Below are 12,388 nucleotides of genomic sequence, written 5' to 3'. Positions count from 1 at the left end.
TAACTATACTTTAAAAAATTTGTATAGTTACTACATGCCAGTCACTGTGCTAATAAGTACCTTTGTTGGTGTTTTTTGGTTTTGTTTTGAGAGAGAATTCACATATCATAAAATTCACCATTTAAAGTGTTGAATTCAGTGGTTTTTAGTATATTCATAAAATTGTGTAATCAACTTCCAGAAACTTTTCATTAGCTGAAAAAGAAACCGCATACCTGTGAGCAGTCACTCTCCATTCTCCCCTCCCCCCTGCCTCTGTCTCTGTGGATTCACCTATTTTGGACATTCCACATAAATGGAATCCCGCAACATGTGACCTTCTGTGGATAGCTTCTTTCATCCACCACTCGTTTTCAGGGTTCATCCGTGTTGTAGCATGTATTAGTACTCTGTTCCTTTTTACGGCTGCATATAGTCCGTTGTATGGATAGACCACATTTTGTGTGTTCATTCAGTCTGGCGGTTCCTCAGAACGTTAGACATAGAGTTACCACATGACTCAGCAGTTCACAGATGGCATGATCTGATATGATTCCTGAGTGTGCACCCTCAAGGAATGAAAATATATTCATACCCAAAACTGGTACAAGAATGTTCATAAGAGCATTGTTCATAATAGCCAAAAAGGTGGAAACAACCCAAATGTCCACTTATCTTTTTTTTTTTTGCGGCACGCGGGCCTCTCACTGTTGTGGCCTCTCCCGTTGCGGAGCACAGGCTCAGCGGCCATGGCTCACGGGCCCAGCCGCTTTGCGGCATGTAGGATCCTCCTGGACTGGGGCACGAACCCGTGTCCTCTGCATTGGCAGGCGGAGTCTCAACCACTCTGCCACCAGGGAAGCCCCCCACTTATCTTTTTGAGGTGAAAGTAATTGATCTATTCTGCATCCAAGTTCCTCATCAGCTATAATGTGCACATATCTTTTTCTCATTTTGTGGGTTATCTTTTCACTTTCTTGATGGTGTTCTAAGAGTTTTATAGTTTTAGCTTTTACATTTTTGTCTTGGTTCAGTTTTGAGTTAATTTTTGCATATGGTGTGAGGTAGGGGTCCAGCTTTCACATGTGAATATCAAATTGATGGAGCACCCTTTGTTTAAAGGACTGTTTTTTCACCTTTGAATGCTCTTGGCACTCTTGTCAAAAATTAGTTGACCATAGGCATATGCGCTTATTTCTGTACTCTCAATTCTATTCCATTGATATTTCATTGTCCATCTGTATGCCGGTACCACTCTGTGTTGATTACTGTTGCTTTACAGTAATTTTGAAATCAGAAAGTGTGGGCTCTGCATCCTTGTTCTTGCTTTTCAGGTTTGGTTTGGCTATTCTGTGTCTCTTGTATTTCCATATGAATTTTAGGTTCGGCTGTCAACGTCTGCAAAAAAGCCAGCTTGCGTTTTGATAGGGATTGACCTCTTAATCCATGTGGGGTGTGTTGCCATCTTAAAAATACTGAGTTTTCCAATCCATGAACAAGGGGTGCCTTTCTATATTTAGGTCTCCTTTAATTTGTTTCAATGATGTTTTATAGTTTTCAGTGTATAACTCTTGCTCTTTAAACATATTCCTAAGTTTTATTCTCTTTGATGCTATTGTAAATGAAATTGCTTGCTTAATTTCAGTTTTGAATTGTTTATTGCTAGGTTTTACAACTGATTTTTGATGATTGATCTTGTGTCCTGTGACACTGTTAAATTTGTTACTAGCTTTAAAAAGTTTGTGTGTGTGTGTGTGAGAGAGAGAGAGATTCCTTAGGATTTTCTACATATCAGATCATGCCATCTGCGAATAGAGTTATTTGTTTTATCCAGCCTGAATGCCTTTATTTCTTTTTCTTTCCTATTTTCCCTGGCTAGGACCTCTAGTGGTGTTGAAAAGAAGTGGGGAAAGCAGAGGTCCTTGTCTTTCTTCTGTTCTTAGAGGGAAAACTTTTCGTCTTTCACCATTGAGTGGTTAGCTGTGAGTTTTTTCAGGATGGCCTTTATCGGTGTGCAGGAGTTTCCTTCTGTTCTGAGTTTGTTGAGTGTTTTTATCATGAATAGGTGTAGGATTTTGCAAATACTTTTTCTGTGTCTATGGAGATGATCACGTGGCCTTTGTCCTTTGTTCTATGGTGGTATATCACAGTGAGTGATTTTCCCATGTCCTGGGATAAATCCCAAGCATGGCGTATAATCCTTTTTGTATCTTGCTAGGTTTAATTTGCTAATATTTTGCTGAGGATTTTATGTCTATATTCAGAAGGGATTTGGGTCTGTTGTACTCTTGAGCTGTTTTGTCTGGTTCTGCTCTCAGGATAATACTGGCTTCACAGAGGGAGGTGGAAAGTGAAACAGAAGAGATTCTGTTTTTTGAAAGAGTTTATGAAGCGTTGATATTAATTTTTGTTAATTGGCGATTTTGTTAACATTTGGCAGGCTTTTCCAGTAAAGCCGTCTGGTCCTGGCCCTTTGTGTATGGGGGGGTAGTGTGTCTTTGTTTCTTCTTAGGTCAGTTTCCCTAATTCTTATCTTTGTAGAAATTTCATCTAGGTTACTTAATTTGTTAGCATAAAATTGTTCGTAGTGTTTGTAACCTTTTTATTTCTGTAAAGTCAGTAGTAATGTTCCCTCATTCATTCCTAATTTTAGCAATTTGACTCTTCTTTCTTATTTTCTTAGTCTAGGAAAATGTTGTTAATTTTGTTGATATTTTTCAAGGAACCTACTTTGATTTCATTGATTTTCTTTATTGCTTTCTGTATTCTGTTTCATTTTTTAATGTTCTTTCTTGTACCTCAGCAGTTCTTAAGTGTGGTTTGGGGTCCCTAAGCCTCCTTCAGTGGGTCCTTGAAGTTAATACAGTTTTCATAATAATATTTAGATGTTATTTACCTTCTACACTCTGATTTTCTCACAAGTGTAATTTGGAGTATTGCAGAGGTCCCAGACAGGCAGAAGCAGATGGAAGCAGAGATGGGTATCCAGTTGTCTTTTATTAAGCCAGACATTAAAGAGTTTGCAGAAATGTAAATCAGTGGTATTCTTTTCACTAAATTTTTTTTGTTTTGGACTATAGTTATTTTTTAGTTAAAAAATATACCATTTATAACAATGCCTTGTTATTTTAAAATGAATTATTAAATCTTTTTACAGTTCTCAGTTTAAATTTCTAATTCATATTAAAAGGTATAATCCACATTAAAAAAGCTCTTAGGAGTCTTCAGTAATTTATAATAGTGTAAAGGGACCATTAATGGAAAGGTTTTAAAGCTACTGTTATGTATTGTTTTACTTAGTCTTTAAAAAACCTGATGGTTTAGATCTTACCATTTGTAGTAAACAGAATAGAGATCTAAATAATTCATTCAGAATTTTAGACTTAGCAGCCTGGATTTAAAATTAAGTTTTCCAGAATTTATGCCTTTATAAAATTTTACTACTCTACCTTTTTCATTATTGTGAGTAGCTAATTATTTGAATTTTCTTCTTTTTCTATGTCATTTCATGCTCTGATTTCTTATGATTTAAAACAAGCTAATGAGTCAGTCTGGGATTACAGCATGTTCTCAGGATTGTGTGGTGTGCTCAGGCTGTAATGACTGTGCTGTTTCCTCAACAGGAAGGGGTCTCATGATGATGCTGAGGAGCAGGATTGGAGATGAGAAGACCAACGTCAGGAAGTCTGCGCTCCAGGTGTGAGTTTTTCTGGACATTCTTTTCATGTACTCTTTTTAAGCACTACCAACTTGAAGATACAAGAGACTATTTTAAAAACACTTCGGCCATATTCATTACTCACTTTTCCCTTAATGTTAGTTCACCTTGTTCCTGTTAAATGTAAATTACATAGATGAACTGAAGGATCATCTGTTCTTACGTGTTCCTACTGGGTTGCTGGCTTTTTAGGAATCACAATTTTATATCCTTAATTTCATTTTTTAGAATAAGGATTCTTAACCTGGGGACCATGGATGGATTTTGATAGGGTTCATGAAACCCCTGAAATTGTTTCAGAGTACTTGTTTGTATAAAATGTATGTCGGGTTTTCTCCAGAAAGGTGTTAAATTTCATCAGATTCTAAAAGGTGGGAGGAGGGATGGATCTGTGATCGCAAAAATGAAAGAATCACAAACTTAAAAGGCAGTGTTTTGTCTGCAGTTTTGCTTTTTGTATTGACATTATGCCTAAGTCACCCCTTCATGTTACACATGACCTTCTAGGTCTTAGTGAGCATTTTGAAGCACTGTGACGTCTCGGGTATGAAAGAAGAGCTGTCAATCCTGCAGGACCGGTGTCGGGACCTTGCTGTGTCTGTACGCAAGCAGGCCTTGCAGTCTCTCACCGAGCTTCTTATGGTGAGATGCAACCATCGTGTGTCTGATGGGTGGTATTTTACATTACAAATAATTGAGCTTGATGAAGTACCTGTTAGAAACTCTCCTAAGTCCACTGTAGGATTCTACAGTGTAAGAGAAGGGAATCTGTCCATTACCTCTGGTAGATTGCATTTCATATTAAATATAACACGACTAATGCTAGAGAATGCTAATGGTTAGCTTTCTGTTGACTTCAGGTTAAATCTCATATAGAAATGTGAATTTTAAAATTAATTTGGTTAGGTAAGAGGCCTAGATTAATTTTTGTCCATTAAAACCTATATAGGTGATATTGCCAAAAGAGCAGATCCACTAATCCTATATATAATTTACTTTTGCCAAATAATTAATTTTTGAAGAATTTTAAAAGTGAGTTTTTTTCTTTATTTCATGATAGAAGGCATTAAGCAGTGCATGTTTTGACTTTCTCTGTTAGCATCTATTCTAATTACTCCTTCGGATAAAAATTTACTCTTTGCTCTCGATCTTGAATTACGAAAAAGTGCTGCTTCACTACCAATAATGAGATAATCACTGTGTAAGTCTAAAATTCCAGTATGGGATTTCCCTGGTGGCGCAGTGGTTAAGAATCTGCCTGCCAGTGCAGGGTACACGGGTTCAATCCCTGGTCCAGGAAGATCCCACATGCAACGGAGCAGCTAGGCCCGTGTGTCACAACTACTGGGCCTGTGCTCTGGAGCCCATGCTGCGCAACAAGAGAAGCCACAGCAATGAGAAGCCCGTGCGCAGCAACGAAGACCCAATGCAGCCAAAAATAAATAAATAAATTTAAAATTTCAGTATTTACTGATTTACAGTTACTGGAGCTTGAATTTGTTTTTCACGTATATTTGGAATGTTGATTTTTTTTTCCACTGTATGTTTTATTTGTAATTATGTGAGCAGCTACTTGTAACATATCCTAAAACATCGATCACAGCTTCCCCGATTTGTGTTCAGACCTGTGATAGCGTAGGCGTCTTTATGACTTCCTGACTTTCAACTCCTCAGGCACAGCCTCAGTGTGTCCAGGTACAGAAGGCCTGGCTGGGGGGGGTTGTCCTGGCCGTGATGGACAGTGAGAACACCGTGCAGGACAAGGCCCTGGAGTGTCTCGACCAGCTCTTGCTGCAGAACATCAGGCATCATGGTCAGTTCCACTACGGGGACAACAGCCAGGTGCTCGCCTGGACGCTGCTGACACTGCTGAGCACAGAGAGCCAGGAACTGGGGTACGTTTGTGTGCAACTGGTTGTCCTTATGGGAGGGCTTTTGTTATAAATTCCTGTGTCGATCTCGGAAAATCAGCTCTCCAAATTGCTTAATATACGAAAACTTAATCTTGATCTTTTTCCCTTGACCTAGTTCAAATCTCTTAGCATTTTTGTGGTGACAGTTTTTGTGAAGCCTTCCTTTGCTTTTCTCTGAGTGTTTTCCAGCTTCGAATTGATGTCTTAATATGTAGTAGAAAACATTAATGGATTTGCTATGTTAACATTAACTTTCCACAATACTAGTTATTATGATAGATGACTTCCTGGGTATGACAAGTTAGACTTTTTCTGACATTTTATTGGGTCGGTTGACTTAATCACACTGCAGCATTTTTTTCATTTGATAATATGCTGGGTGTTCACTGTTCAGTGAGCAATGCGGTGAAGAGTTAGCACCTGCACTGATCAATTTTAATCTCTACTGCAGTAATCTTGCAGCTGGTTTGTGTTTGTGCTCCCTTGACTGTCTTTTCCTTTCCTTTTTTTCTAAATTTATCATACAAGAAACACCTCCCTGCTTGTTTACATGTACTTATGGAGGAATTATCATCCAATGAAAAGAATAATAGATTTAGTATCATAATAGGTACTAATAATTGTTAACCATGCTCCAATATAAAATAAAACTTTAAAAAAAATAGATACTGATAGATAATAATAGATTTAGCATACCGTCTGTGGCCCTGGGAAATCACCCCATCTCTCTGGGCCTTAGTTTTCTCATTTGTAAAAAGAGTCGGTTACACTACACGATCTCTTAAGGTCCCTTTTGTTGTTAAAAATCTGACTGAAAATGCATTCACTCATTAAATATTTTATCACTACCAACTATATGCTTTGCTGAAATTCCTGGAAGGGAGAGGAATTTAGCCAGCAGTAGAATCAACTACTTTTTTGCTTTTCTTAGGGATATCTTACTGTGCACACCCAGTGTATACTAGCTCATGAGAAACTGTTGGGAGGTTTATTTCATTTCTTTTTTTTAACTTTTATATTAAAATATAACGTATAGAAAAACGTACAAACTGTAAGGTCAATAAATATCAAAAAAATATAGCCATGTAACCACCACCCAGGTCCAAAAATAGAACATTGCTCGGCCTGAGAAAACTCTTCCTTCCAATCGCTCTCCTTCCCTCCTCAAAGGGAACGACCACTGTGATTTTAACACCATGTGTGAGTTTTCTCTACTCTTCATCTTCATGTAAGTGGAATTATGTGGTATGTATTCTTTGTGTGTCCGACTCCTTTTACTCAAAGGAATACAAGATTCATTCAAGTTATTGTGTGCAGCTATAGCTCATTGACTTAAATTGCTGTGTGTATGATATTTGTGAATAAGCTACAGCTTATTTATCCAGTCAACTGTTAATAGATTATGGGTCGTTTCCAGTTTTTTATTACGAGGTATAATGCTGTTGTGAATATTCCCATATGTATCTTTGGCACACATTTCTCTTGGGTGTACACCTAAGAGCAGTGCTGTTGAGTGTGCTTTTATTCATCTTTCATGGTTACTGCCAGACAGCTTTCCAGAGTGGTGGGACCAAGTTACATTTCCTTGCAGCACTTAATGAGAGTTCCAGTTACTCAAGATTTTGGCCTGCATTTCGTGTTGTCAGTCTTCCTTTTTGGCCATTTTGGTCCATTTTGGACCAATACTGGTATTTCTTGGTGGTTTTAATTTGCACTGCCATGTTGACTAATGCAGTTGAGCCTCTTTTCATAGGTGGATTAGCATTTAGATATTCATATTGTGAATTACCTGCCCAGGTCTCCGGCCCTTTTTTTTTTTAAATTAGGCTGTCACTCTTTTGCTTGTTCACCCCGAAGTGTTCATTATATATTTATGTACAAGCATTGTTGTATGTATTACGGATATCTCTCCTATCCCATGATTTGCCTCTTTACTCTCTTAATGATGTGTTTTGATGAGTTCAGTTTGTCAGTGGTTTTCTTTATGGTTAATGTATTTTTAAAGAAATCTTTTCCTACCTCAGGATCATATACATATTTTCCCATATAATCTCCTAGAAGTTTGATTTTTTTCTTTCCCCTTTATAGTTAGGTCTTTAACTTACCTGCATTTAAGATGTGTCATAGCTTCCTTCATAGGCTCTCTGTTTTCATTTTAAGATGGGGGAAACACCTGTGCATATTTGAAGTCAGAAAACCAGTATGTAGAAAATATCGAGGATGATTGAAAGGGATAAAGTTTCTGAAAAAAAAAATATGTGAAAGGATACACTTTATAAAGTAGGAGGAGAGAGCTCCAGAAATAAAAGGAAACAAAGAGAACAGGGAGAGAGAAACACAAAAGAGGACATAATATGAGCACTAGAGCTTTTAGTCTTTTTCTTCTCCATAAAGTGATGCTCAGTGTTTGCCCAGTGCAACATGTTCACAGTAGCACGATCCACAACAGCTAAAAGGTGGAAACGATCCAGGTGTCCGTGCACTGGTGAAGAGATAAATAAGATGTGGTCTATACACACAATGAAATATTAGCCTTAAGAAGTCACAAAATTCTGACAGATGCTTTAACGTGGATGAACCTTGAAAACATGCTAAGTGAAATAAGCCAGACACGAAAGGACAAATATTGGATGGTTCCTCTTATGTGAGGTCCCTAGAATAGTTGGACTCTGGGAGGCAGAAAGGGGCGGTGGGGAGGAACTGCTTAAGGGGTACAGAGTCTCAGTGTGGGGTGAGAAAAAGCTCTGGAGGTGGGTGGTTGCACAACAGTGCGAATGGGCTTAATGCCACTGATCTCTGTACTTTAAAATGGTTAAAAAGATAAGGTTTGTTATGTACATTACCACAATTTAGAAAACAACGTATTTGCTGAAGTTAGGAAGGAGAGGGTAGAATTAGGGGTAGCAGTTCTCAAAGTGTGGTGGATTCAGGAGCTTAGACTCTTTCTTGTCCTCTTAAAAACACACATACACAGAGAGCTGTGAGTTGTTTTATTTGGGGCTTACTGAGGACTGTAGTCCAGGAGACAGCCTCTCTGTAACTGAGGAACTGCTCTGAAGAGGTGTGGGGGGGGCGGGTCAGTATATATGTGATTTTGGTGAGGGGCGTACGTGCAATCAAGCACACATCTTGGTAGAAGGTTGCTGCTGGTCACGAGGAGCAGATGTGTCTGTTAATGGATTTTAGGGCTTTTCTAGGTATGAGAAGATGCAAGAAATTGGGCTTATAAAATCTTCCTGAAAATACCTACCTATCTGAAGGCCTGTTCTGCCAGTTTTCCGAGAGCACAGAGGGCCTCATTCCTGGTCTTGGCCCAGAACTCCTCTCAGGAGGTGTGGAAGGTCAAGGGACTGCAATGGCCAGTGACCTCATCCTTGTAGAGGCAGATGGCAAGCGGCAGTTTTTAGTTGACAGCCTTTATCGTAATATTAAGATGTCATGTGCCATTGCCACTTTTACTCTTTGACAGTACTAGAGTTTCCAGAAGCCATGTGATGATATTGAAATAAATTGAATGGAGAATCAGATGTAAGAATGCACGTCTTTTGTTTAAGCCAGTCCATAAGGAGATTTACAGAAGTATAAAGCAATGTCACTGTTCTTACCACGTTTTTTTTTGTTTTGAGAAAGATACCAGGTTTTTTGGGGGAAGGAATTGCATTGTTTATGTTAACATGTAATTGGCTTATTATTATTTCTGACAAATTAATAGATAAGTATTTTTAAATTTCTGTTTTAACTTCTAGTATGGCAAATATTGATAGGTATAACCCACATGAACAAAAAAGGTCTTCGAGGCAGTCAGTAATTTTTAAGAGTTTAAAAGGGCCCTGAGCAGAAAAAGTGTGAGAGCCACTGAACAAGGGAATCAATTTTAAAAAAGGATTGAGAACAGTAGGTAGTGGAATAGAGTTCTATAAATAAACTCTTGTGATAAGTTCTTTAATAAACAGAAAGTAACTAGGATTCCAGGATCTGCTCAGGACAGGAGACTTCACAGAACAGGTGAGCTTCGAGTTTGGACCTTGGCGGTTAACAAGGGGCGGGAGGTGCTCTTGTGGAGGACGCAGCCAGTGCAGAGCCACGGGCGCATGCGTGGTGTGTGCTGCAGGGGCCCCAGGAGTTCATAGCACAGGAGGTGTCACGGATCGGCTGTGTCTGTGACCAGAGTCTGAGGACAGACCACCGGTGAATGACTCGAGCTCAAGGCATGGCGACCCGGGTCCAGGGGAAGCAGCTGGCTGAAGAGGAGCTGTCCAGCGGTGGGAAGCCAGGGAGGGGGCACGGGCTCTGAGGGCTGAGGACGCCCTGCACCCTCCACTCTGGTTGCCCACAATCCAGTGGAAAGGGAGTCACGGCAGCCAGCAGGGAGCACGTGGAGCAGTATGGGTTTTTACCTTTTCTTCTTGCTTTTAAGTTTAGGGTAGCTTCCTTTTGATGGTGGTGTGACCTCAATCATCCCTAGAGGTGGAAAGAGTTGAGAGTAACCAGGAAGGCCTAATGGTGAGGGTCTCCAGGCAGGAAATAGCAACGCAAAGGCTTAGAGGCCTGCCGCTCCAGGAATCCTAACTGAAAGGGCTTCTGGGTGGGGTTGCTGTTGAACAAGGCCCGGAAAGCAGAGGTGGGGCAGGGCGGGGGGTGGAGGGAGGGCTGGGGATGGAGTCCCATTTTCAGTGTGTGCTTGTGAGGATCCTGGTGATGGAGGACATCGCCCAGAGTTAGGTTGTAGGTTAGAGAAGATGACTAAGAACAGACCTCTTCAAAATCAGCAGTTGGTGTGATTAGAAGAAAAGGAATTAGTGAGAAGGTCAAACAAGTCGACTGGAGTGTAAGGGAGAGCGTGGTCAGTTCTGTCCAGCAGGGGGCGCTGAGATGGGCACTGAGGGGTGTTGCTTTGGTTTGATATTAGGATAGACGTCGGCAGTGCTTTTCAGGAAACCAGGTGGTGTTTGCTGAACCGCATTCTGAGTGGTGCGCCATCCCCTGCTTGTGATGGGCAGTGTGGCTAATGGAGGGTCCAGTTGGGAGGCTTTGGGAACGGCCCAGCCCATGTGGAGGGTGTGCGTGGTCAGAGAGGAGCCAGATTTGAGGTCTCAGACCTGGAAGTTCAGAGGATGTTTTGTCATTCTGTGGGCTTCCTGCAGTAAACTTCAGTTAATACTCTGTGATGCTTGTACATAAACTTTTAAATATTTGTTGATTTCATGTATCTTGCTTTTGGATAGCAGTCACATATAAATTATGTTAGTCGTTTGCAGTAAAACTCTAGATGGATTTTTAACCAAAAGCTAATTTATTAATAAAACCATTCATTTATATGCATATGCTTATTGTGTGTAGATGTGTTTATTTTCTTATAGTTGCCTTCTGTGTGCTTTGAGAATTCTTTTTTTCATTTAATGAGAAAGCCTTGCTAATCTGAGTGTGTGTGTGTGCCTAGCAGTAGAAGAAATTAATTGGGGGAAGGAATGTATTTGTCTCTCCACTTAAATATATAATACTGCATTTGTCTCATGAGTCATATGATGTCATTCAGTGCTATAGGAAAAAGTAAAATAAGAAATGGTTTAAAAATAGCAATGACATCACACAAACACTTTAATACATCAGAAGCATTTTTTATTTTAGAAAAGTTTGATATATGTATTTCTGAGTGGTATTGGCAGGTCATAGCAAAGTCGAGCTCATTTAATATCACCATATTTAAATGCTAGGATGTCATTTCTCTCCAATCCTTCCATTGAAAAAAGGACAATGTCTACATTTTTTTGTCACTAAAACCCTGTAGACTCTGGATGTACCTGTTATTGGTAACTTACCCCATATGTTTGCATAGAAATTTTAGAGGGTCTCAAGTGAATTATGAAATTTTATTATTTTCTTTAAAAATAAATACTTTATGGGCAGGGGAGGGGTAAATATACCTTATTCAGTGTAATATATTATAATTAGAAAGATACCTAGTTTGCTATCAGATGAGCCACTAGCCAGGAACCTCTGTTTACATGTTTTATGTGCCAGAATCCTAGAGCAGAAGTTGATACCCTTCACCGAGGGGCAGGTCTGAACAGTTTTGTGTATTTACAGTTACAATTCTGCTTTCTCATCTTTTTTTCCAGCCGCTATTTAGATAAGGCTTTTCATGTCTGGTCCAAGAAAGATAAGTTCTCCTCCACTTTTGTAAACAATGTGCTCTCCCACACTGGCAAGGAGCACTCTGCCCCGGCCTGGATGCTGCTCTCCAAGGTTGCTGGCTCGTCACCCACGCTGGACTACACCCAAATCATAAAGTCCTGGGAGAAAATAAGCAGGTTCGCATGCTTGTGATTTAGCTGCCACCAGACACGAGAGAGTCTTGGAAACAAAGCTCATGTCTTAAGGAAGTGGGCTCTTTCATAGCTGTTAATATACACAGATCTTTTCTTTAAATTCTGGCGTAAAAACAAACATGAAAAAAAGAATCACTTTTAGGCTTTGATTGTCCAAGTACATTAAGTGCCTTAATGCTCCCCAACTCGACTCCTAAACCATGTTACCCTACTTCCTCCAGTACTGGTAATCCAGAAGAAAAGTATTTTGTTGGCAGCAATTTTTACTTTGGTTCTATACTGATATTTCTTCTGCCCTTTCCACAGGCAGCAGGACCCCAATGCAGACACCTTAGGGCACATCCTCTGTGTTATCGGGCATATTGCAAAGCATCTTCCTCAGAGCACCCGGAACAAGGTGACAGGTGAGTGTCTACCGGAGAATTGTGAAAAGGCTTTGCCTCTCACTT

At 39.8% G+C, this 12,388-nt stretch overlaps 1 protein-coding gene across 5 annotated transcripts in view; it reads left to right on the top strand.

Moving 5' to 3' along the window:
- NCAPD3 (non-SMC condensin II complex subunit D3) overlaps positions 1 to 12,388 on the top strand; it is a 58,025-nt gene that overhangs the window by 21,271 nt on the left and 24,366 nt on the right. For 4 of the 5 annotated variants that reach the window (XM_004280514.4, XM_049714305.1, XM_049714307.1 and 1 more), the window contains 5 exons: positions 3,603 to 3,676; positions 4,205 to 4,339; positions 5,372 to 5,592; positions 11,730 to 11,921; positions 12,246 to 12,343. In XM_004280514.4, the coding sequence (XP_004280562.1) occupies positions 3,603 to 3,676; positions 4,205 to 4,339; positions 5,372 to 5,592; positions 11,730 to 11,921; positions 12,246 to 12,343 (720 nt within the window). The remainder of the gene's footprint in view (positions 1 to 3,602; positions 3,677 to 4,204; positions 4,340 to 5,371; positions 5,593 to 11,729; positions 11,922 to 12,245; positions 12,344 to 12,388) is intronic. The other variant, XM_049714304.1, reaches the window with a different exon arrangement.

This window comes from Orcinus orca, chromosome 8 (genome assembly GCF_937001465.1).
Source record: "Orcinus orca chromosome 8, mOrcOrc1.1, whole genome shotgun sequence".
In the NCBI taxonomy this organism is placed as follows: Eukaryota; Metazoa; Chordata; class Mammalia; order Artiodactyla; family Delphinidae; genus Orcinus; species Orcinus orca.
Note: the sequence above shows the minus strand (reverse complement) of the source record. Positions and strands in the feature narration are given on the sequence as shown.